This window comes from Musa acuminata, chromosome BXJ2-1 (genome assembly GCF_036884655.1).
Source record: "Musa acuminata AAA Group cultivar baxijiao chromosome BXJ2-1, Cavendish_Baxijiao_AAA, whole genome shotgun sequence".
Lineage (NCBI taxonomy): Eukaryota > Viridiplantae > Streptophyta > Magnoliopsida > Zingiberales > Musaceae > Musa > Musa acuminata.
In genome coordinates, this window is record NC_088338.1 from 217 (window position 1) to 26,490 (window position 26,274).

At 36.3% G+C, this 26,274-nt stretch overlaps 2 protein-coding genes across 6 annotated transcripts in view; both read left to right on the plus strand.

Moving 5' to 3' along the window:
- Positions 1-982: 982 nt before the first annotated feature.
- On the plus strand, positions 983-1,537 carry LOC103977506 (pectinesterase inhibitor 12-like). The gene has a single exon (XM_009393054.3). It carries the CDS (start codon positions 983-985, stop codon positions 1,535-1,537), a length of 555 nt encoding a protein of 184 aa, XP_009391329.1.
- A 1,152-nt stretch (positions 1,538-2,689) lies between these two features.
- Positions 2,690-26,274, plus strand: part of LOC135598276 (callose synthase 7-like) — a 57,860-nt gene continuing 34,275 nt past the window's right edge. The window contains exons 1-17 of one of the 5 annotated variants that reach the window (XM_065091807.1): positions 2,690-3,232; positions 4,210-4,310; positions 13,140-13,252; positions 13,354-13,441; positions 13,538-13,648; positions 13,788-13,955; positions 14,050-14,139; positions 14,228-14,349; positions 14,429-14,552; positions 19,688-19,822; positions 19,967-20,043; positions 20,111-20,291; positions 21,997-22,116; positions 22,207-22,324; positions 22,461-22,792; positions 22,884-22,936; positions 23,019-23,079. In XM_065091807.1, the coding sequence (XP_064947879.1) occupies positions 3,001-3,232; positions 4,210-4,310; positions 13,140-13,252; positions 13,354-13,441; positions 13,538-13,648; positions 13,788-13,955; positions 14,050-14,139; positions 14,228-14,349; positions 14,429-14,552; positions 19,688-19,822; positions 19,967-20,043; positions 20,111-20,291; positions 21,997-22,116; positions 22,207-22,324; positions 22,461-22,792; positions 22,884-22,936; positions 23,019-23,079 (2,226 nt within the window). In that variant the 5' untranslated portion in view covers positions 2,690-3,000. Of the gene's footprint in view, positions 3,233-4,209; positions 4,311-13,139; positions 13,253-13,353; positions 13,442-13,537; positions 13,649-13,787; positions 13,956-14,049; positions 14,140-14,227; positions 14,350-14,428; positions 14,553-19,687; positions 19,823-19,966; positions 20,044-20,110; positions 20,292-21,996; positions 22,117-22,206; positions 22,325-22,460; positions 22,793-22,883; positions 22,937-23,018; positions 23,080-26,274 lie in introns of those variants that run through there. The other 4 variants (XM_065091808.1, XM_065091809.1, XM_065091810.1 and 1 more) reach the window with 4 other exon arrangements.

The window sequence follows — 26,274 nt, forward strand, 5'->3', positions numbered from 1 at the left end:
TTCTTTGGAATTTTTTGTATTGTCGGACTCTTGGTGTTCGGGTTTGTGAATACATGGTTGAGATTCTAGTGGTTTAGAATTAATTACCTGCACATTAGGCCTTTGTTTGTTTGTGATTCATTGAAATAATTCGCCTGTGCAGATTTATTTATTTTTATAGTCATTATTGTTGTGCAACTTAGCGTTTTTCTTTTGGGTATATACTGATGGGATTTTTTTTATTCATCTCTAAAGATTTATTAGTATTTGCATCTTACACCATCTTCTTATAAGGATGTCGAGCTAAATATGCCATGCTTAATCTGAATTTTCTTTCATGTGATATCGGATATCCACCTCGTAAGAGATTAGAGCATGATTAATTTATCATTTTATTATCGCAAGTTTAGGATCTCATATGATAACCGATTGACTTCTTGGAGCCAATATGGACCCTTTCTTGTACGTACGCTCTTGGAATAGTTGAGGTAGATGATGTGGAGGTGTGCTATGAGCTAAGTGCTCTAAATTCAAAAACCTACAAAGTAGATGGGATAAAATACTATGAATGTATCCTCTTCTGTTCGTAAGAGTTAGAATGTATACGAGTCGAAGATTAAGATGAGAAAAAAGAAAAATAGTATTAAAAAATAAAAAAACTATTTTATTATGACAGGAGTCCTCCTTCCTGGTATTTAAATAGCAACGAGTGAGTCGTTAGGGAGGATAAACAAAATACTTATGATTTTTTTTTTTAGCTCTGACCAAGTCGGACCCACAGCGACATTTATGGTCAGCCCTACACCCACGTATGTTTGGGAGATAAACCAGGAGAACGGATCCTTCTTCCCTCCTCCTCCTCTCTCCTTCACGTACATTTGGCCACATCCATCTCCGCACACCTATATAAACACTTGCAAATCTATGTCCAACCTCCGCCTCCCTCTTCTCTTCCACTGCTCTTTGGCTCTCCTCAGTTTCCAAACCCTCCAAGAGAGCCACCATGGGGCGACAGCACCAAACCGCCTCTCTCCCACTCATCCTGCCTGCCGCTCTGCTCCTCCTTCTCGGGGCCACCATAACAGAAGCTCGCGTCCTCCGCCGCGTCAATGACCGCTCCCTCTTCGACGCCACCTCCGAATGCAAAAAAGCATCGTACCCCGATCTCTGCAATTCCCTTGCTCCCTCAGCGTCGGTCGGGTCCCTGACCGCCGCATCCATCGACGTGGCCACGTCCAAAGCCAAGGAGGCAGCAGCCATTTCCGCCAAGCTTATGAAAGCCCCTGGCACCGAGAAGCTGATGAAGTCCACCCTGTGTGTTTGCCGTGATGCCTTCAGCTCCGTAGCTGACAGTCTCCAGTTGTCGGCCAAGAACCTCAAGGATGCAGCGCACACTGACCTCATGGTGAACCTCTCCGCCGCGATGAGCCTCAAGGCCAACTGCGCTGATGCGTTCCAGGATTGGCCGGGTTTGGTGTCACCTGTTGCCGATATCAACGACCACCTTTCGAAACTGGTTAGCAATAGCCTGGACCTGGCTTCTACTTTGAAGAACTGAGGAGAGACATCCACGGAAAGAGCAACTGGCGAGATAATATATTGATCATAGAAGTGAAGGTGGAGGATGTTTTTGTTTGGATTAAATGATTTAAAAATGATCTTTGAAGCTGTGAGGTTTAAGATTCATGTCTCGGTTATAAACCACCCTCTCCTCGTCTTTTTATTCATTTGGTTTGCTTACTGCCACTCCACGTTCGCATGCGCTGCATGCATATCTTCCACGAAATAACAACGAAACTCAACTTAACCTCTTATTCTCTTCTTTAGTTATAGGTGCATTGTTAGCTTACTTTTTTTCTTATGTGGTGCACCGGACAATCAGTTTCATTACCAACCAGAGGCCAACCACGTAAAGGGGTTGTAAACCCAAAATTTCGAGTTCAAGGCTTTCAGGCCATCTTTTCTACTCGGTTAAGGTTAATGCTCTAAATCGGATAGATGAATTTTGATTTTTTTTTTTAAATAAACAATTGTTGGATCTAAATCAAATCACTTTCATCTAATTCATAACGTAGGGGTTTTCAATTCGAATCAAAATAATGCAAAATCAGTTTATCAGTGATTCAATTTTCAAGATCATGAATGGTTTAGTTCAGAAGGTCTCCTCTTTGTTTCGAATAATTGATTCTGATTAATCAATTCGAACCGAATCAAAATAGATTTTAACAAAAATATTATCAATCCGATCGAGTGTGTTATCTTACTACCTCAAACAGATTAATCAAATCGGTCTAAACATTTAATTTGATCCATTTTCGATATCAAAATTTTGTAAATGACGTTGGTTAAATTTGATAAATATTATCTTATTGATACAATTCAACCAACATTTGGTTCGATTTAATTTTAATTTATTTTAATATATATTAAAATATTTTTTTTAAAACATATAAATTTAAAAATAGTATTCAAATCAGATTAATTAATTTTAAATTAATTCGATAAGTCTAAATTCATCCTAACAACTATCTTATTTTAATCGAATCAGTTCGAAATTTGATCCGGTTCGCTCATTCGAACATCCTACGGTAGCCCTGGCGGCAACCAGAGAATCGACTCGATCCTTGCCGTGCGACGCACGAAACCCATTCCATTTACCAATTAATTACGTCTTAGCCTGCCTCCCGCCCACCATCGCTTCGACCGTCGTCTTTTTCTTTTCCTGCCCTCTCTTCTTTTCCTGTAGCTCATTCCTTCCTTCGATCCCCCCAACGCCAAATCGAAAGCCGAAAAAGAACAGAACAGCTGGTGGAGCGCGAAAAGGAAAAGCTAAAGACAGTATTCTACCACAAAAAAGCCCTAAAAGATGGCTGCAGTGCTGCCGTCTCTCCTCCTCTTCCTTCATCCAGACACGACGGAGGAGGCCATACAAAAAGCGATGGTGCGTGACCCCTCCGTGACTTCTTTGCCTGGAACGAGAAGAAGAGAAGCGAGAAAGGAAAAGAATTGAGGTAGGGCGAGATGGCGAGCAGCAGCAGGCACGGAGGAGGGGAGGGCGCCGGTGGGCCTAAGGTGGTGAAAGCACCCTCTAGGAAGATTACGCGGATGCCGACGATGCTGGACGTGCAGCAGGAGGAGGATGCGCCTGCCCCGCCCGACAGCGAGCTCGTCCCCCCCTCCCTCAACGCCATCGTACCCATCCTCCGCGTCGCCAACGATATCGAGAGCCTCAACCCTCGTGTCGCCTATCTCTGTAACTAAAGACCTCAACCTACCTCTTCTCATCTTCGCTCTTCTTATTTTGACCTCTGATGCGATGATATACTAAATTGCCATCTTGGGAAAAAATTATCTATATTCTTGCTTACTTTTTGACCTCTGATGCTGGCTGTTTAATCATCTAAAAAAGGAAAGGAAAACGCCACATATCGATGCATGCAGGATGAACACCATCAATATAATTGCTCAAGTTGTCAGACAGAACGTCTAGTTTCCGTCTACGTTCACCATTGCCACCACACCGTCTCATCGTCCTCCATGGGGGTGGAGATGCTGGGAGTGGTAAACACAAAGCAGAAAGAATGACGGGAATTCGGTATTGCTAATTAATCAAGTAATATATATATGTATATGTATATGTATATGTGTATATGTATATATGTAGATATATATACATACATATATATACACATACACACACACGCGCACACACACACACACACACACACACACACACACACACACACACACATATATATATATATATATATATATATATATATATATATATATATATATATATATATATAACGATGAGAATATGTAACTGAGAATTCTATGTGAGGCTTAGGTGATAATTTTGTTTAGCTTTATCTGGATTGCTTGTATTCCTTAATGACTAGCCTCACTGGAGATTACTGAATAATGATGATAATATGCAACTGAGAATTCTATGTGAGGCTTAGGTGATAATCACACTCACTTTCTTCTGATTTTTAGATTGCTTATTGGAATACATAAATGACATGTGTTGCCTAATGAAACCTATGATACCCCTTTGTTATCATGCAGATTACTCCTTACTTGCCATATGCTTTTTTAGAGTTTATCATATACTTCTCCAAGTTCTACGAATTTCTAACCTTCTGCTTTCTAGTGTTCATAATCATTTTTGGCACTTCTCTTTTACTTAGTCTTTTCATTAAAATATTTTCTTTCTTATAATGTAAGGTCGCTTTCATGCATTTGAGATGGCCCATAATTTGGATCCTAAATCAGATAAGCGTGGTGTTCGTCAATTCAAAACATATCTCTTACATAGGCTGGAAAAGGTACACACGTTGTTGGCCAAGAATTTCTACAAACATTTAGATAGTCTTCTTTGTCTACTGAAATTATGTTCACTTATTTTTGAACCAGCTTAAGTAATTTAATTATGTAATCAATCTAATTAGTGTATGTATTATTCATCACAATTTACATATAGCCAACTTGGAGATTTAACAAATTACAATAGGTGGAAAATGCCATCGTAAGCATCTAGCATTGTTTCATCTTGTACAAGGGGACTCAAAGATAAATTTGATTAAGGATACAAAATGGTGGTTTGAGTGTGTTGATTGATTTAATTGGACAGTGGGCTCATTTATCTATAGAATAACAGAAAATCAATCTAAAGAGATATCAATTGACTGAAAACAGTTCAAAAATTGGAACCAGTGTAAACCTGGCCAAAACTTGTTGGAACAGGCGAGTTCTCTAGGTTTAGCTGGACCTCTCTGATATGCTGACTTGGGTTAAGTTGGGATATGTTCAGTTTGACTTGTAGTTGAAGCTGAAAATGGTTGAGCGCATTTAAGTTCAGTTCCACGGAGATGTAATTGATTTTGGTCATGTTTTTCATATTTTAAAAGTTGATGACAATGATGTTTAATTTGGTTGAACTCAAATCTCAATCTGGGTTGGTGGAACCTGCAAATTATAAGGACTCCTTGCATTAGAGGCAGAGTTGTCAGTGACTCCTTGCATTCTGCACTTCCTCTGGATTTAGGACTGCGACGTGCTTGGAGCTCTTTTGAATCCTGGCGATCTTCTTTGTTACCCAGCGTTGAAACGCCAAGGGTCATCTGAAGAGGGTTGCCTAAGGAGGCTTGCCCAAGAGGGTGAGGCTTTATGTGCTTGCACGTGGTGTAGCAGTGCGAGTTTGGCTTTTGTTGAAGGGAGGAGAGGTTGCTCTCGAAGAGGGAGATGACCCTTCAGTAGTGGGGCCACTGGAGGAGGAGCAGGGGGTGGGGGGGGGGGAGAGGATTATGCAGTTTCTTTAGAGGAGGAGCGGGAGCACTTATCGCTGGCGGGGAAGACGGGGCACTCGCCGCCATTCCTTCAGTGACGATTGATTGATTCAGGATTGGGTCATTCTTCTTTGATAATCTATTTTTAAGCATTAGATGTCAATTTGATCACCAAGTAATGTAGTTTCTTTAAATAACCTATCTATGGCAACCTGAAGACTTGATCAATTGGGTTGGCTAGGCAGCCTTGATTCTCCGGTCATATTGAGGCTACACATAAGATTTCTTGATTAAAGCTTTCCAAGAATGTGCCAATTCAATCTGATCAGTAGGTTATGTCTTTTGTGTCTTACAGGGATTGTTGATCTAATCACAGGTTAGGGATTTGGTGGCCCTAAGTAGTCTTACGTTACAAATCTAATTTAACTCTTTGAAGTTTGAACTCTATGGACAAGATCGTCCGAATCCCTAGGTCTGGCTATTATCAATTTGTCCTATCTTACGTATAGTGCTTAGATGGTTGGGATGATAAGTAGATTAAATATGCTTGAAAATTTATAAACCAAGGATTGAAATTTCGTACCGTACTGGAGTTTTGAGCTTTGTACGGTATGGTATACTACGGGAATGCAAAGTGGTATGCTTAAAAAATATTAAAAATATATATTTTTATATTAAATTATATTAAATATATAAAATATATATAAAATCACAGAAATATAAAATAGTTAACGATGGTGCGCTTAAAACGATATTAAACATATTATATTTAAACGATATTAAATATACAAAAAATATGTAACTTACCAACGCTCGCCCGAACCCTAGCCGAATAGCTGTGACGTCGAGGGATGACAGTGGGTGTCGCAGTGAAGGAGCGGAAGAAGAAGAATCTTCTTCGGTGTCGAGAGATGGCAGCGGGTGCTGTAGCGAAGGAGCGGAAGAAGAAGAATCTTCTTCGGTGTCGAGGGAACGATGGTAGTGGGCGCTGAAGAGCTGCGACGTCGAGGGAGCGATGGCAACGGGCGCTGCAGTGAAGAAGGAGGAGGCAACGCCAGGTACTATTTCTCAAAGCTTCTCCCTCTTTCTCCCTCTTTTTCAAACGCCTCTTCTTCCTTGCCTCACCTTGTCGCAGTCGGGCTGACACCGCCTGGTAGCAGACGGTCCACGTGCTGGTCAGCTGGTGGACCGGTATGCATTGCCCGGTATGGGCGGTATCATTTGGTATTGCAAACCTTGCTATAAACCAAAGTTCTTGAACACGTAAGAGAATATAAATTTTCATGAAAAAGGTTGATGGTCAGTTATGCATATACTTTACTGTGACAATTTTAATGCTAAATGATAAATATGTCTTCTAAGTGCTAAATTTTCAAAACCATCCAACATTGGGTGTATCGTTAAATTTTATGTGCACAAAGTTGATTTTTGTTAAATTGTGAAGGTGATATGTCCTTAAAATTATCTATAGAATTGGCTATAAGGACAAAAGAAGCACAAAATAAAAGTGATCTATTTAATGTATAAAAGAACAATGTTTTTCGAATGCTAAGATGGTTACCTGTTATATATCATTGCGTGAATAATCTGTATTTCGCTGTTCCAGTTTTTGATTCTCTTTTTAAAGAAGTAAAATTATGGTTGTTGAAATAAAAAACAAATTGGAGTGTCCCTTTACGACTAATCAAATATTGTTATCTGCTAAGAAATTTCCAAAGAAAGAACAAAAAGATTATTGGCGCTAGTACGCTGACCTGGGTTAAACCACCATAAGATCCAAACAATTAGGTTGTTGTGGCAGCTCGAGAGCTCGAAGGATTGGCTTTGTTCTTTTTTACAAAGGATAAGTGGTGAAGATGATTTTCAATCTCAATATCTTACAAAATTTATTTGATGAGATTTTGGAATCCTCAACTTTTAGTAAGTGAATATTATATACCACTATTATACGATGTAAAAATTATCAGACAGTCTTGAGCTTTGAACCACTGGTTAATGGATATTATATACTACATCCATAAGTAGTAAGTGGGTTTATTACGATCATATCTTAGCTGTAAAAATCATTGGATGAGATGTACACTAAAATCCTTATTTAGACTACAATGTTGTCTTAAAATTTGTTTTTTAACTCCATCTTGTCAATTGAATAATAATGACAAAAATAATTTTTAAATAAGTGGGTTTGGTACAATGGGACCAACCCCAAAGAATTGTAATTTAAGGTTCTAATTATTGTTATTCGCTTGTCTTTTAGACTTAAATTTTTTTTTGCTGTAGGTGGTTTGATTTAAAAACATGTATAGAACATGAAAAAGATGCAAAAAGAGCTGTAGGTATGCCAGGTATAAAGCTTATGATGACTTTTATTATAAGTTAGGGACTAAGTATGAGAAAATAATATATATCAAATTGCTAAAGATAGGAAAATAAAGAATAAAAATTTAGGTAATATTTGATGCAAGGTTTGTTGTACCGTACCGTACCGGCGTTTCGACCCGGGCTCGGTACGGTATGATACGGTGTACCGAGCGGTATACCTGATTTCACCGATTTAACCCTATGAAAATACCTAAAAGTTAAAAAAAAAAGTTAGGTTAGGGTTTTCAAGTTACAAATAAATATAGTAATAGTATAAGTTTAGCAAAATCAATAAAATTAGGTAAGAATAGTATCACATATCTTTTTCGGGCTTTGAGGTAGTCTTGTTCGAGGTTCGTATTTCAGCCCGTTATAGATTGAAATATCTACAGAAAAATCAGTTGAATTGTTAGACTATTTTGTTACAATATAAACTCTAAATTCAAATGAATTAAATAATCATATATCTAGATATACCTGATTGTTGATTCTACCACCAAAACGAACGACGGGCCTGCACGGGTGGTGGATCGGGGTCCTCGATCCGATACATATCAATATGATACGTTTGTTGGACCCAATCATGAAATTGATCCCATGACATAGTGTATTGATACACCGTATGCCATTGATGCATCAATATGGTGCTGATCGTAGATTGATCGTCATGAATCATATTTGTCCGAGGCAGCTCTTGAGGCATATATTGGTGTTGTTCTGTATCATGCTGTTGCTCAGAGAAGGATGACCAACTATCACCATATTATTGTTGCCCGTATGATTCTCCATAATACGATGGTTGTGAATACGATGAGCCTCTTTCTGTGTCTATATCATGTATGCTCTGTCGCATTTGTTCATATTCATCCACTGCTTTCCCCTTCCCCTTCCCCTTCCGTGCATAAACTTGATCAGTACCTTGTTGAGTTCCATGATCCGAATCTTGAGTGACATGTGTAAAATATTGCTCCTCAGTCCATTCACCACCCTCAAGTTGTGTAGACGAGACCAACGACTGCCCGACATCACCGCCATCATCCGTCGAGGCACTGCTGTCCGTGTTGCTGTCATGTCTCTGGACTGAGCGAGAAAGAGAATGTGATTGTGAAGGTGTCTCGTCGCCCGACTCGATTCTTTCCAACGATACAACTGATGCTACTGCCTTCCCCTTTGCCTTTGCACGTTGGGCGGACGAGTGTGACCGTTGGGTGTCGGTAGTTCCTCGAGCAGTTTGATTCCTACCATGTTGTAATCGAGGGGGATTTTCCACCTATTGGGGTTATGCTTCTTCTTCTTCTATTGCCTCGGTGATAAAACGTGAAGGACGCTGAAGATCTCCCGCCTCATCAAGTGGAGGATCCTCTTGGTTCTCTACTGCTTCAACCCAATCTAACATTGGCTTTGAATCTTCGTTGTAGAATTGGAGATCAATGAGATCAATATCTGATTCCTCTGGCTCCTTATCCAACTCAGCACATCGTAATTTTAGCCGCATGTTATAATGGACATATACTAGTTTCTCTAACCGTCTGTAGGAGAGTCTGTTGCGGACCTTCGTATGAATCAATGCAAACGTTGACCAATTACGTTCGCAACCACTAGATGTTGTTGTCTGTGAAAGTACACGAACGTCAACCTTCCTTAAATGTGGTGCATCGCCTCCAAATTGTAGCCACCACTCGACTGCAAAAAGATATAAATAAGATTTTATTAGCATAAGAAATAATTAACATTAAATATAATTGATAATTAATATGCATAACTTTTCCTCACTAGGATCCATAGTCTAACGACACGATACAGTTACAACGTCGGAGAATGAACCAACTGTTTCTCGAAATAATCGACCCTCCATAAGAGCATCGACTGCCTCAGTAGTATTTGACAAGAGCCGATATATAACATTTCGTAGTGTCGTTAGAAAATTATTTTGCGTTCCGAGAGCATATCGATATTGAATTGTCGGGTTTAGATAATACGCTGCAAAACATAATTTTGTTAGTATGATTTTTTGTTATCTAAGTAATAATAAATTAAATTATTCTGAATATGAATTTACTTGCATTATGGATATCTTGATCTATATGAACTTCGGTCCGACGATCAATGATTCGTATGTATTGGTCGGCCTGAAAATCATCTTTGAATGCTTTCCTGATCTCCTCTCTTGCTGAAATCAACATATATTTAAGATACGACATCTGTGGACGCTTGTCCATATCGACCTTATGGAGGACAATATAAAGTGGTTCCACACCTTTTATGATTTATGCTATAGTCTTCCAAAATCTAGAGGAAAGAATGACCTTTTCTATCTTCTTTCCATCACTCAATTTCGAATATCTGGATTTAGACCACTCTTGTGAGCTAACCATTGCCTTCAAGCCATGCATTTTTTGCTATAATGACTTTAATGCAATAAAATTGGTAGCAAACCGAGTAATTCCAGGTCGAAGTATCTCACCGTTTACATACTTTTGCATTAATGCGTGGACCCAATGATGATTATATATAAACTTTGTAATTGATTGTGCTCGAGCTACACATTTCTTGACCGCATCCAACTCACCAATATCCTTCAGAATTAGATCTATGCAATGAGTTGCACATGGAGTCCAAAACAAAGTTTTTCTTTTTTTCATCAATTGCAAGCCGACCTTTTTGAAATTCGCTCCATTGTCGATTATTATTTGGACAACATACTGTGGTCCAATCTCCTCTACCATAATGTCCATCAAGCTCTCAATATAGTTTGCATCTTGGATCTTTTCAGAAGCATTAACAGATTTATGAAACACCACTCTTCTATTGCAATAAACAAGAAAGTTGATGATACTCATTCTTGTTGGTCCTGTCCAACTGTCACACATCAATGTCACCCCATATTCGTCCCATTGCCTCTTGAAGGATTTGATCCAATCCTTTAGTTCTGCCACCTCCTCTTCTAAGTATACGCCGTAAATCTTCTTCGGTGTTGGAGGTTAGATCCCCGTGCCAGACTTTTGAATAGAAGAGATCATGCTCTGATAATATGGACCTTGGGCAGTGTTGGCTGGAATCCTATGAAAGTTGAACCATTTTGAGATTGCCTTCCCAATATCCCGTTTTTTTTTCTTTTGTGTATGCATCGTCAATTCGTGTCTGTTTCGCTGTTTGTGGGGGATAGGCTTGCGGATCAATATCTGGTGCGGACCTCCTGCCAGGACCTCTCATAAAACCACGGAGTCCACCATACCTCATGCTACTAGTTTGGCCTAACTGAGAAGGAGCAGTTAATTGCCTTATGCTGGTTGACCTTTGGATTCCACTACCACTGCCATGCTCTAATTGTGAGTCAGGTCGTCGATGCCTCATTGCTTCATCGACCGTATATTGATGCTTCAATGATGCACGAATCCCAGCTGTGAGATCCGGGTCGACTTCATCGCCGCAACCCTCATACTGATCATAAACTGGTTCCCGTGTAGCCCTATGATATTCTTCCTCAACTCTTGCCTTCTTTTTTAATGTATCTTCCTTTGCTTGTTTAAGCTTGCTTTGAAATAATTTACGGATCTCCGTTGGAACATTCTTGCATTTTGCAACATCCGGATACCCACCAGCCAAATGCATTTTCACTCGAGTTATTGCCAATGATGACGGTTTCCATCTAGCTTTCGGGCATGAACCCATGCATCATCATGTGGCTGTTCCTTTGGTGCCATGATCCTACCAAATTTAAATCAAATAAACTATAAAGTATAAGCATATTAAATTGATCAAATATCGATCATAAATCACTAATCGCAACATTAAGTAATTTTATTAAAACATAACTAATCATATTTTATTATTATAAATATGTTATATGCATAAAAAAAGGTACTAAAATCATTAGCTACACTAATTACGCGATTAACATAGTTAATTTTTCACTAATTACTTCTTTTTTAACACTATAAACATGGCAAACACCCTAATAGGTATTAAAGATATTGGATTGACATAAAATCGAACAAATTTTGATTAAATCATTATTAAAATGACTAATTATAATATTAAATAACTTTAATAAAACATAATTAAATTTATTTTACCATTATATATATATTAAACACATAAAAGAAACATTAAATATGTAATTTTAATCAAATATGATTCAAATTATGATAAAATCATCATTTATTTGCACTAATTATACGATTAATATAGCTAATTTTTCACTAATTACTTCTTTTTCACCACTATAAACATGATAAATACCCTAATAGGTATTAAAGATATTAAATTGATATAAAATCAAATAAATTTTGATTAAATCATCATTAAAATGACTAATCGCAGCATTAAATAACTTTAATAAACCTTAATTAAACTTATTTTATTATCATAAATATTATTCAATATTTACTATGCATGAAACACACTAATCATAATTTTAAATATCTTAATTACTCTCTAATTAAAGAAAACGAATTCATACCTCTTGATTAGAAAGTTCTTCCTCTTAATCTTCCTAAATTAGCCTCAATTGAATTCACAAATCGTTGTTTTATAGAGTTTAGGAGAGAAAAAAAAGTTTGAGAGAGAGTTTAAGAGAGTATAATGAAATAGGGGAGAGAAGAATGGTTTAAATAGGAGGAGAAAGGGCTCCAACGGTTAAATTGACCGTTGGAGCACTGTAGCACTGCTACAGTGTGGTAACGGTCGATTTCGACCGTTACCGAGTGGTGCCGGGCGGTAACGGTCGAAATTACCCGATATTACCCCGTATCGTCTGATACGGGTTTTTTTTTTGTGCGTACTGCCCGGTAGCGGGCGGTCTGCGTACCGATAGCCTGTCGGACCGGTACGTACCGCCCGTACCGGGCGGTATGATTCGGTATGACAAACCTTGATTTGATGTATTGAGGCTGAAGATAAAAAAGTACATATTAATGATAATGATTATTGATAAAATTAAGAAAAGATGGAAAAATATTTTTATAAATTATTTAATGAATATTTCATAAATATCTAAATCCTATGTATCGATAACAGTGGTAGTTTTATTGATCAGAGATTTGTTATTTGAATTGGAGTAAGTGCGGTTGAGGAAGCCCTAAAGAATATGAAGGAAAGGTAAAATTATGGGATCTTAGTGTTGGGTAGTTAGGAGACAACATATATAAAAAATTTATATTGCTAAATGTGAATGCTGAGATAGTTGTGCAGAATTATTAGGAAAAATAGGAAATAAAAAAATTTTATTCATGAATAATTAGGTATCGAGACCTATAAATGTTATAGTTAAAAGATGTGAAAGTATTAATATTAGTGTTGTGAGAAGAGATAGAGGGTGACATGGAAGATTTTTAAGAAATTATGGATAAAGATTTAAATATTCTTAATTTAGATGAATTATGACTTTTTGCAGAGCCCAATGACGACAAAATATCTAATGTAATTTAATCGATCCCAAACAGTTGGGAGTATATGAGATTGCCTACTATTACTTGTTAAACATATGAGCTTTTTATTGTCCTGCAGGATGAAGAGGAAGTAAAGCCGCAACTTGCCAGAAGTGATCCGAAAGAAATACAAAGGTTCTATCAGTATTACTATAATGATTTCATCAAGGAAGGATCTGCCAAAAGCAAACCGTAAGCCTGCCATGCAAGACTTTTTGAATTCGTTGTAACTAGTACTTTTTTGGGATACTATCCTCAATTTTATGGCTTGTCCTAATTATGGAACTGTTCAGCGAGGAGATGACTAAACATTATCAGATTGTATCTGTATTATATGATGTGCTGAAAACTATAGTACCTCCAGATAAAGTTGATGATGAGGTTTGTTTTGACTATTGAAAATATATGCAGTATGCATGTTTTTCCTTCATTTAGTTTTATTTTCTATCTAATATTAGCTGCACCTGTTACTTGCAGATAAAAAGGTGTGCTAGAGAAGTCGAGAGAAAGAAAAGTCACTTTACACCCTATAACATTCTTCCTCTTCATGTTTCTGGTGGTGCATCTGCAATCATGGAGCTTCCAGAGGTAAGTCACATAGTTTTTCTTCTTGGTTACTCAGTCACTAGGTAATTATGCTCTTTTCACTTTTAGTCTTCATTCTCTTGTGATTGCTTTTCCACTTCATGCTGTGGCACTTTTTGTCTTGAGCCTCTGGTGATTACAGATAAGAGCAGCAGTGAGTGCACTACGTAAAGTGGATAATCTTCCAAGGTCTAGACGACAGCCGTCTACCAGTTCACAGCCTGAAGCTGATGGAATCCTCGTGTTTGACGATGGGGAAAGTTCTGTTCATGATTTACTCGACTGGCTTGGTTTAAATTTTGGTTTTCAAGTAAACACATAGTTGACTTATTTAATGTTGTCATTTGTATTATACATATTCCCATCTTTTGATAAGTTAACAAATGCAACTTGTTTAAATGTAGAAAGGAAATGTGGATAATCAACGTGAGCACTTGGTTTTGCTACTTGCAAACATTGACATGAAGAAAAAGGCTCTGGAAGAATATTCCCTTGTAATTGTCTTTCCATAATGTTCATGTCGAGAAATTCATCATTTATATATTTCTCTGCACATTCATAACTTGGAAATGCTGTTTACAGTTGGATGCCAATACGGTCGAATCTCTGAAAAAGAAAGTCTTCAAAAATTATGAGTCATGGTGTAAATATTTACAATGTGAATCGAACATTAAAACAATTTTGCCTGGTTCGAATGATCAAAGGTACAATTTTGTGAGTAATATCTATACATTAACCAAGCCTTATGATCTGATATCTGCATTTTTATCATCTTTTAAACAGGCGTCTCAGTGATGCTGAGTCACAACAGTTGGAGCTTCTTTACATTGGATTGTATTTTCTTATTTGGGGTGAAGCTTCCAATGTTCGGTTTATGCCTGAATGTCTGTGTTATATCTTCCACCATGTAAGTATTGTTTAAATGCCAATAATAACTGTTGTCTTGTGAAGCATCATATGTTTATTGGTCCATTTAGCTAACAAGTGTAGAAAAACCAACTTTGGTGTATCCTGCTATTGCTGATCGATTTTGTTCTGTCTTTTGACATTTCATGTTTGTATCAATCTTTGAAACCTCAGCTGGAGTTGATAAATCTAATATTCAACTGAAGTTGTTCAGCCATTAAAAGTTTCATGTTTAAGTTATATATATATATATATATATATATATATATGTTTGTGTGTGTGTGTGCATGCACATTGCTAACAATATAATGGTGTAAAAATTCTCTTATCATGAACTGAAGGCAAGAAAACATAAATTAGTGGCATCCAGTTTGAATAACAAGAACAATATAAGGTTAAGCACATGCTCTCCTTGTAGGTTCATTAAATTGATATACAACATGTAGCTAGAAAACTTAATTAAAGAAAAGTTCCACTATCATGAGATGCATGCTTATATCTGGAGAGACCTTAAAAAAGGGCTTATTTGTTTTGTGCTTATTTAACTTACAAATGGCTAGATTGCAGAAATCTTGACACCTCTTTTGCTATCACCATAGGCCAGGATGATTAGAGGTATCAGAATTATACATGTGTGTTGATTCAACTTTGCCTTTCCACTTTGCCATCACTTGGTAGAGGCTCGTAGGGTAGCACAAGAACCAACTCTGCTCCTTATCATATTCTTGCATCGTGTCCATTTTGACTTTTCTTTGCATGATATCGGGTAACACTACTATGTTTTAAGTACCATAAAATTCCCATGTGTCCTTATTTAACATATTTAATATCAATTTTTAATACATGTAATTTATTTTGGAATTAATGTATTTAATGTCATTTATCTTGGAATAAATACATAATTCATATTTAGTTCATTTTCTCATAGAACTAATTTTTGCTATATGTTTTTTTAAATTCATCTATGTTGATTCATCTTCTCTTGGAATGTGTTTAATGATAAGCAGACTATTTTTATTTAATTCCATTTCCATTGAATTAATTATTTTTCCTTCAAATTTGTTTGTTATTAATTGCAATATTCTTTAATATATTTTGTGTACAATAATCCGTGTTTAGCATTGACATGCAACTACTTGTTTGAATATTAAAATTGAATGTAGATTATCAATGTGATATTGAGTAAAGCTATGTTCATACTTGTATAGATTTTTTTTATATATTTTCCAAGTGCAGGGGATGGAGGATAGGTTCATTAGATGGTTGATCACAATCATAAAAGCTTGCTGTGATATATATCGAAATGGTTCATGAGAATGCTAGGAAGCTACTCATAATAGGTTTATGATTGTTCTAGGGTAAGTTTGGGACTAGAGAAAGAGAAACATTTTTAGGTTTATTGGAGAGAGGAAAAGTATGTGTAGAGATTTAGGTGACTTAGATGCTTGAAATGCACACCGAAGAGATCTTGGTAGTGATATAGTGGTATTAAAGAAAAAAATGGAGAAATTACTGTATAATTTATTTGATGAACATCCCATGTATAATCTAATTGGGAGCTAGAAATGTGATATGATATGGAACCGAAGGTTTGTATGACATGTGAGGACAGGCCAGCTAAAATAAGATTCAAAAGACGATGCAAATGCATACGTGTGTGAGGCCTAATATCATCCCTATTAAAGTTTGGGAGATTATTGGATAGGTTGTTTTAAGTAGTTTACTAATTGTTACTACTGATCTATAAGAGTAATGAATGTATTCAAAGTCGATAAAATTATCAGGGAACTGGATCAGTGAGGTGTACCATTATTCCTTGGAAGAAGGTGATGACACAATTTAAAATAGAAGAGGGCTGTTTTGTGAAAATCAATTTTGGATTATTTCAAGAAGACAAGAAAAAAAAAAACAATTACTTTTGGATGCAATTAATGAAAAAAATTGTAAAAGGAATTAAGATTTACACATGATTTTATTGAATTAAAGAGGCATTTTGGAGTGTTGTGGAGATATAATGTTGTGGGATTCAGAAAAAGGATATAAACTAGTTGTTAGTTGTCAGATAGTTGATATTTCTATTCTTTTTGGTAAGCTTTGATAGAAGACAAAATGAGAGAAAATCAAAAGATAGTATAATTATATTAAAGGGATAGGTAGAATGTGACATCAGAAAAAGCTAGCTAGAAACAGTAAAAAAATAGACTTGAGTGTTCTTAATTTAACTAGGGATATAACCTTACATAGAACTCAATGATGAGAAAAGATCGTTGTAGTTGACCCTAAATAGTTGGGATAACTTTTGTACTATATGCTATGTTGATAACATGATTTCTAAATATCATGTTGGGATAAGCCACAGAGGGAAGCTGTGGATAAACTACAAACTACAAACTACAAAGTATACCATATCTTATACTTTGTGGAAATTCTGTTGATGCTTGCTGGTGTTCTTTTCTACCAAACAAGTATCTATTATGAACTTGTTACTTCTACCTTTGCTGGACTACTGTGGCATTTTATGGATCTTATATCAAGGTATTCTCCAATTTGAGGAGACAAACCTCCTATCATGGTATGCTCCATTCAGGAGAATACATACTAAATACTTAACTCAGGAGACAACCCTCCTATCAATGTATTCTCCAATTAGAGGAAAATTAACCTATCAAGAATTAAAGAAAAGGAAATTCACTACCAAACTATGATAATTCATAATTCTATTACAAGTTTACGACTGTGAAGTAGCCATTACCAAGATATATGTTCTAGGGGTAAAATAGGCCATATTTATATAGTAAACTAATATACCTTGTGGGGGACTAGTTTCTTTTCTGGAAATCTTGGAATCTCACAAAATTCCATCTAAACACATGTATATAGCTCTCTATAAATCTCACCCCTGATGACTTAAGGGCTTTCCCAACACTATTTATAAAAAAATAGGACTTATATACATACAACATAATATGACTTTAAACTTGATCCATTGTAGCAATTGAAATGAAGACCAAAATTCATCCACAATAAAGGACAAAAGAAATCTAACCACAAAGTATTTGTCTTGGACCAACCAAGTTGGGACCCCCACAGGGAGTTGTGTGACTACCTTGTAACAGTTTCCCGCCTATCATATCCTTCTTGCCTCAAGATGGAGGTCCTTGTGCATGTAAAGGGACAACAATCATCTGCTTCTTTCTCCACTTTCATTTCACTAAACTTAGTACAATGTAAACATTGCAGAAATTGGTCTCCAAGTCAAAGAACAAAATCATTTAACTGCTTGTACTGTGACTGTGGTGGCGAATCAGGAGGCTCCATTGTGTTAAAATTGCAGCGATTTAGTTTCCCTTGACCTCTAAAATATCCATCTTCAGTTCATTGTAGGCTGCCAAAGATTGTTGGAGACCTTTGCACTCTTTAGATAAATTAGAAATTTGTTGCTGTTATGTTCTCCTTTGTAGTCCTTGGTTGTTGTAAATCACTATTGTCAAGGTTGTTTCATTAGATGTCAAAACACAGTTCGAATTGGATCAAAATATGAGGTATGAAAACTAAGCCTTCTGATCAGTTTGCCGGGAAGGCTTCCCATAACTGATGAATTGCTATGTGACGAAGTATGTCCTGTTACCTGCTGTGATCACGTGGGTGCATCAAATTCCAGCAGACTGACAGTCATCATAAAATTGCTCATTGTACATTAGAGGTTTTGGTTTTTCATTAAATTTTTTTAGGAGGGGGTGTTCAAAAAATTGTTTAGAGACATTGTCATTGCAAGAAGGTACCATCAACACTATCAATGCAGGAGGGTACTCTATTCACTTCATGGACTAAATACTGTCCCTGGAAAGCCTGCAATTCTATACTTACCATAAATTTATAACAATATCTATATGCATTCATCATCAAAATTTGAGTTGGGTTAGAAATTTTGGAGACTTCCATTTAGATATACATAATTGTCATAAACTTAGTTATAGTATTGCGGGGGATTGTTAAGGAAGATCACCTTTCTCATATCAAATAATGAGATATGACCTGGCCATTAGGTTTTCTCTAATTCGACGAGTGTGGACCTTCCAAAGATATAAAGAAAGAGATATCATACTGCTAAATGACAATAATTCTACTTGAACAATCGATAAGACAATATTAAGACCTTCTTTAAGACGTACAATATGCAACATATGCAGTAAACTAAGCAAGAGTTCTCGTTTTTAGAAATCTCTGAGACCTATAAAATCATAGCCAAAAACATATTTATGACTTTCTGAAAATGTCAAAACATCCTTTCACACTGACAATATACAATATATGTCTTAAACCAAGGCAATTTTCTTTTCTAAATTCTATGAAACCTGTAAAATCATATCCAAAAACACAACTACAACTCTCTGAAAATGACTATTAATGGCTTGAGGACTTTCCCAACTGTGTCTATAATCAAAATATTGTTATAAATAAGAATACAGTTCAACATATGACTTTAAATATCAACTATAATATTAAAAAATAACCATAAGAAAAGCAAAAAAAGAAAAAAACAGTCCATCTGAAAGGTCCTTGTCTAGGTCAACCAAATTGGAGTTCTCACAGCGGTGGTTTTGGTATTGACTGCTTCATTGCACAAGGCTAAATATTTAAAAAATGGACTCATAAATCTATGTCAGAGTTCTCACAGCGGTGGTTATGATATTGACTGCGTCATTGCACAAGGCTAAATATTTTAAAAAAATGGACTCATAAATCTATGTCAGATGTTCTTTTTAGCTTGAAAAAAATGTTGTTACGGAAAAGTGGAAGAAAGGAATAACATAATTAGACCAATAAGGCTATCTTGGCAAAAGTACTTTTATATGCTTGTAATTCTAGTGGCTTCTGTTGACTCTTTTTATCTACATTTGGCGCCAGTTTACTGTTTTTCTTGACACCTCATCATATGTGGGTGACACAAGTGAATCCTATGAATAAAAAAAATGCCAAAAAGATATATATCTGCCATCAGACATACCAGCACACTAAGTCTGATCGTATTTTTAGGATAAGAGTTTTGTTTAATGTTACTTAAGGATCTTGTTATGTGTTTTCTTGCCTCCGATAGACAGTGATCTAACAGGCTCTTTTGATGAATCAAATAAGATGGCAGATGAGCTCTATGGAACTATAATTGGCAATGTCAAGTCTGCTAGTGGAGGTGTTTTTGAACCTGCATATAAAGGTGAAAGGTCATTTTTGCGGGATATTGTGACTCCCATCTACAACGTCCTGCTTAAGGTACATATAGGCTCCTACACGTACGGGAGTATGTTTTTCCTCAGCTCAATTAAGTACTCATCTAGTTATCGGGAGTATGTTTTTTCTTTTTTCCTGAAAAATAGCCAACAATGAAATCTCTCTATTTCTTCTAAAATGCAATAGGAAGTCCAAAGGAGCAAAAGCAGTACTCTTAGCCATTCACGATGGAGAAACTATGATGATCTGAATGAATATTTTTGGTTTGTATCCTTTTTATTCAAGTTGTGTTACTTAAGCTGTCTAGGAAATAAATATCCTCTTTTGCAGGTCCAAAGATTGCTTTGATAAATTGGGATGGCCAATGGATACTCGCGCGGACTTTTTCATGGATTCAGTGTCCATACACCCAAAAATTGATGATAAGTTTTTTGCAGATTCAGAGGCCATACACCGAAAAACTGAGGTTAAGTTTTTCACAGATTCAGAGGCCACACACCCAAAAACTAAGGTTAGGGTTTGTGCCTGCATCTATTGATGACTTCTGTTAGTTCTTCCTTTAGGTCAAATTTCAAATACTGGTTGGCTTGGTACATGGTGACCGGTATTGACCAGTCTGATCATGGATAAATATAAGACCATATAGGTTGGTACTAGTATCGTATAAATATAAGACCATATGGGTAGATGTCTGTATGCCTAGGGGAACTTTCTCCGAGGAAGAGAATGGTATTAAAAGCCATTTGTTGTATGGTACTCAAAAGGCCAGCATTGCTAGGTTGAGAAGAAGAAATAATATATCCTTGGGAAGAAAAGTAATGGTAATATTTGAGGGTAGAGGTTCCAGAAGCTCTATGATTTGATGGTTGGATGAGTGATTCAACTCAGAATTTCTTGATGATTTTTTGATTCAAGAAAGATGATCAAAAATAGATTTGTATCAACACATTATGTAAAACAGATAATCCATGAAAACTTAATTACTGAATGTTCCTTTATCACCATGATGATTCTTTGTCCAGTACAAACTTATCTTCACATATATTAAGTGGCGTGAAGTGTGAACTACTTTGATTCCCTAAATTAAGTGGTGTGGTTGTGGATTCAGAGGCCATACACCCAAAGACTGAGGTTAAATTTTGTGCCTGCATCTAGTGATGGCTTTTGTTAGCTCTTCCTTTAGGTCATGTTTCTAATACTGGTTGGGTTGGTACACGGTGGCCGGTATTTACCAGTCTGATCAAGGATAAATATAAGACCATATAGGTTGGTACTAGTATCGATTGGAATTTTGGTTTGAAATTGATACCAGTCAGGAGCCATATTGGTATAGTACTGGTACTGTAGTGTATCCAGTGTTGGTATAAATTGGTGGTTGGTACGGTCAGACGAGCAGTAGGCAAAGTAGGAGGTGGAGGAGGAGGAGAATGAGGAGGTGGAGAGGCAGCACTATATAGTTATCATCGTATTTTTTATGGATATGGCTAGGAGAAATGGTTTCTTGTTGTCAAAACTATGACAGAAATAGATCACATTTACATGTGAGGTGGAGCAATGAACATGCAGCTGGGGACTGGTCTAGTGGCTCTAGATGAGTCATTTTTTAGGAATGCAGAATATGTGAAGTGCACTTGCCTAGAGTTACAATATTGTGCCTGTCCAGAAGCTACAGAAGGTATTGAATTACTGGGTAGATGTCATTATGCCTAGTGGAACTTTCTCAGGAGGAGAGAATGACATTAAAAGCCATTTATTGTATAGGACTCGAAAGGCCAGCAATGCTCGGTTTAGAAGAAGAAATAATATATCCTTGGGAAGAAAAGTAATGGTACGTTTGAGGGTAGAGGTTCCAGAAGCTCTATGATTTGATGGTTGGATGAGTGATTGATCTCAGAATTTCTTGACGATTTTCTGATTCAAGAAAGATGATCAAAAATATATTTGTATCAACACATTATGTAAAACAGATAATCCATGAAAACTTAATTACTGAATGTTCCTTTATCACCATAATGATTCTTTGTCCAGTACAAACATATCTTCATATATATTAAGCGGTGTGAAGTGTGAACTACTTTGATTCCCTAAGTTAAGAATGGACTTTTTTATGATTAAAGTTGGTCTTTCTAACTGTTTTCAATCTGTGATGCTTCTGTTTACATGGGAGAGTATAAAAGTAATCTGTTTGTTCGTTTCATACCACCGTTTTATGGCAGAATGACCAATCTCTTAGAGGAAAGAGGAAACCCAAAACAAATTTTGTTGAAATTCGTACTTTTTGGCACTTATTCAGAAGTTTTGATCGCATGTGGACATTCTTTATATTAGCCTTCCAGGTATCTTTCTATTTTTGAGAATGCAAATCTTGTTCTTAGACAAACACCGGTTGATGCATTTTTGTCATGCTGTTACATACTTTCCCTCAGGCCATGCTCATCATTGCATGGAGTCCCTCGGGATCACTGACAGCATTGTTCGATCCAGATGTTTTTAAAAGTGTTTTAAGTATCTTCATAACTGCTGCACTGCTAAATTTTTTTCAAGGTACGATACTTAGATCTTGAATATGTTCTTCTTCGTGTCATTGAACTTTCACATCAGCTGAAGTTAGGGACATTAACTTTGTTCATGGTATTCTTTTCTGTTTATTCTCTTGATAAAATCTTCATGGACTTTGCAGCTGCTCTTGATATTATACTTAGCTGGAAGTCATGGGGAAGCATGCAATGCAGCCAAATATTTCGATACTTACTAAAGTTTGCAGTAGCAACTGCATGGATAATAATTCTTCCATTAAGCTATTCTAGCTCTGCCCAGAATCCTACAGGACTCACAAAATTCTTTAGCAACTGGGCAGGCGATTGGAGAAGTCAGTATCTTTACAGTTATGCAATTGTCATATACATGTTACCAAATATATTGGCTGCTATGCTGTTCATGCTTCCACCTCTTCGGAGGGCCATTGAACGCTCCAATAGGGTTGTTATTATTTTTCTCATTTGGTGGGCACAGGCAAGTGTTTACTGTATTCAAAATCTCAAGGACATGTTATTGGTTCTTGAGTTAGACAAGTTCTTATGAGACTTGTTCTTTATAATCTCAGCCACGGTTATATGTAGGAAGGGGCATGCATGAAGGCATGTTCTCGCTTCTCAAGTAAGATATTTACATCTTGGTTTTTCAATTTCAATTGGTTTTTTGCTCCACATAATGTAATACTATGCTGCTGATTTGGCAGATATACACTTTTCTGGATTCTGTTGCTCATCAGCAAACTTGCATTTAGTTACTATGTTGAGGTAATTGTCATCCAGTTTGCTTCAGGCAGAGAAACATTTAGGAATTGTCGGATAATATGCTTTTATATAGTTGCAAGTTTATTCAGATGGTGTCATTTTCATACTGGTGTTGTTTAGTATTCATTAACTTTCTTTTGCACAATGATTATTTACTTGGAAATATTTCTAAATCAGAAGGTTCTAGCCTTGTTTTCAGTGTACAAAAATTTTGTTATGTATACAACATGTGGATGACTTCTTTTAGGTACTATACTTCCTATTTAGGGATCATTCTTTGTAACTCTCTTTAGGTGCTATACGTACTGGTATTTCGACAAAGCTAAAAATAAAAAAACCTTTTCTAGAGTTTTTTTCTCCTAATTTGTTGATATATAAATTATATTTAGAAAAGAATAATGTGTATCTAAGTCATAAATAAATAAAAAGTCTAGTTTATAAGTAGTAAAAATTGAATTTATCTTTTTGAATCTGTGAAGGAACAACTTTGTCACATGGGTGTCCATCAAAGGAAGTTGGTTCCATTGATCTTGAATCACCTACAATTTCTCTTTTATCCTAATTCCTTGGTTATGCAAATCAAGAGCTTGATTATCACTAATCGCTAATTAGTAATTTTATTAACAACAATGTGAGAAAGATTGGGAAAGAGAATGAGAAAGTTCATAAGAGTAAGTGAGAAGGGAGTGGAATTTAAAGTCTCAAGGAGGTCCCAATGGTCAACTTGATCGTTGGGGCTTGGTTTGATCCATTATGGATTCAAATGAATCAAAATATGGTGGTTAGTGATCCATGATCTCAATGGTTATGTGTCGACACCAATCAAAATCTTAAGCTGGTAAAAGTATAGTTTGGTCTATATCATTCGATACACCACCCTTGTACAGATCGAAACAGTCAGTTTTTTGCACAACATTGGAAAAAGGTTGGTAAACGTACATGTCAACTGACAATTGGTACGTATGGTCCATTTTGTATCATTTCGGGTAGTGTATCAAACAATGCTCCTAATATTGTCGAAACATTATAACTAGTTTCTACCCATAACAACCATGCAATCTATACTAAATATCATGATCCGGTTTGTTGTGATAATTGACGCTTCAACTTGTTGAACACGAACTATTGCTCCAAAATGTTTAAGCCCAAGTTAATGATAGTATACTCATTTAGGCTGATAGACCAATTTAAATCTTCTCCCACTTCCTGTGGGACTAAACAAGCTAAGGGTGTTACAATGACTTTGCAAAGGATTTCAGAAAAGTTTATTCTAGGCAAAGATAATAAAAAAAAGTCATCAATTAGTTGACTTAGAAATTCTTTGAGTTGTATTGAAAATTGAAATGTCTTTTGGTCTTTCTAGGGATTCTTTTTGTATTAAGTGCACTCATTTACTATTTAGGTATTCTAGAAGTCACATTTTAAATTTTTAAAAGACATACTAAATCGTCAGGAGATTAATCTTGGGAATAATTGCCTTCATTAATTGTACCAAGGCTCCTAAACCTTTATAAATAGTGGAGCTTGTTAATTGATCAAACATTTTTAGATTTGAATGAAAAGAATTGTATCTTCTCTTGTCTCTTATTTTTCCCTCTTATCTCATATTTCTCTTTCTTTCTCTTTCCCTCTCGTTCTCGCTACTTCCTACTCTATTCTACATCAGTATTGTATTAGAGCCCCACAAGAAACTTGCCCTGTACCCCATTGAGTTCCAACTAAGAGCAAAAGCTTCGATCAACACTCAAGGATCTTTGCATCTCCAACGTTAGCCCCTTGCATGTGGAGTTAGACTTTGGGGCGATTATTCCTACGGAATTGGTGGACTAGATAGCTCTCAGTGCCGGTTAAATTTTTGAAAACTTTACTAATAGTGTTTTGTAGGAAAGAAAAATGGTATATTTCATTAGATCGCGATTTTTATTGCTTCTCCCCCTTGTTTTCTACTCTCCCCTTTAGCTATAACTACAGTACTAGTAAAATTTGAACCCTTGAAAGTTCTAAAAAAAAAAAAACAAACAAAAAGTGATGAAAAGAATGGGTACCATTTGAAGCATTGCATTTCTACGTTGTGCATTGCAACAATTAACAACCTCATTATCAAAGTAGCATTAGAATCATGACTAGGCGAGGTGAAAACCAAGCCAATCCTGATGAATCCCTAAACCAATAGAGTAAGGTAAACACTTTTAGGACCAGACTAGTAGATCATGACACAATGTTGAACCAATTATGTGACCAAATGACCCATGTCTTAATAGCTCTCCAACATCTTGAAAAATGACCTATGAATAAGGAGGTTGATGAATCAGTTAGGCAACATGTCCATTCTCCATACTCCATAGCTTCAAATAAAAAAAAAAACTTACTTCCAAGGCTCAGTTCGAACAAAACCTAGGTCCACCTATAGGGCACTTGTTTACAGTCATGCTCGAACAATTCCTAATGACCATGCTTTTGACCTTAATGATGAATTCCTAGAATTTGTTAGAAATTCACAAACCTGAGTAATGGGACAACGAGTTTGGTTTGATGTCAATATGGGGGGAAATGGCTAGAAGAGTTAAAGTGGATTTGTCGGACTTTAATGGTGGGTTTGACCTAAATATGTTTGTTGACTGGTTAGATAGCTGGTTAGATAGCTCTCAGTGCCGGTTAAATTTTTGAAAACTTTACTAATAGTGTTTTGTAGGAAAGAAAAATGGTATATTTCATTAGATCGCGATTTTTATTGCTTCTCCCCCTTGTTTTCTACTCTCCCCTTTAGCTATAACTACAGTACTAGTAAAATTTGAACCCTTGAAAGTTCTAAAAAAACAAAAACAAACAAAAAGTGATGAAAAGAATGGGTACCATTTGAAGCATTGCATTTCTACGTTGTGCATTGCAACAATTAACAACCTCATTATCAAAGTAGTATTAGAATCATGACTAGGCGAGGTGAAAACCAAACCAATCCTGATGAATCCCTAAACCAATAGAGTAAGGTAAACACTTTTAGGACCAGACTAGTAGATCATGACACAATGTTGAACCAATTATGTGACCAAATGACCCATGTCTTAATAGCTCTCCAACATCTTGAAAAATGACCTATGAATAAGGAGGTTGATGAATCAGTTAGGCAACATGTCCATTCTCCATACTCCGTAGCTTCAAATAAAAAAAAAAACTTACTTCCAAGGCTCAGTTCGAACA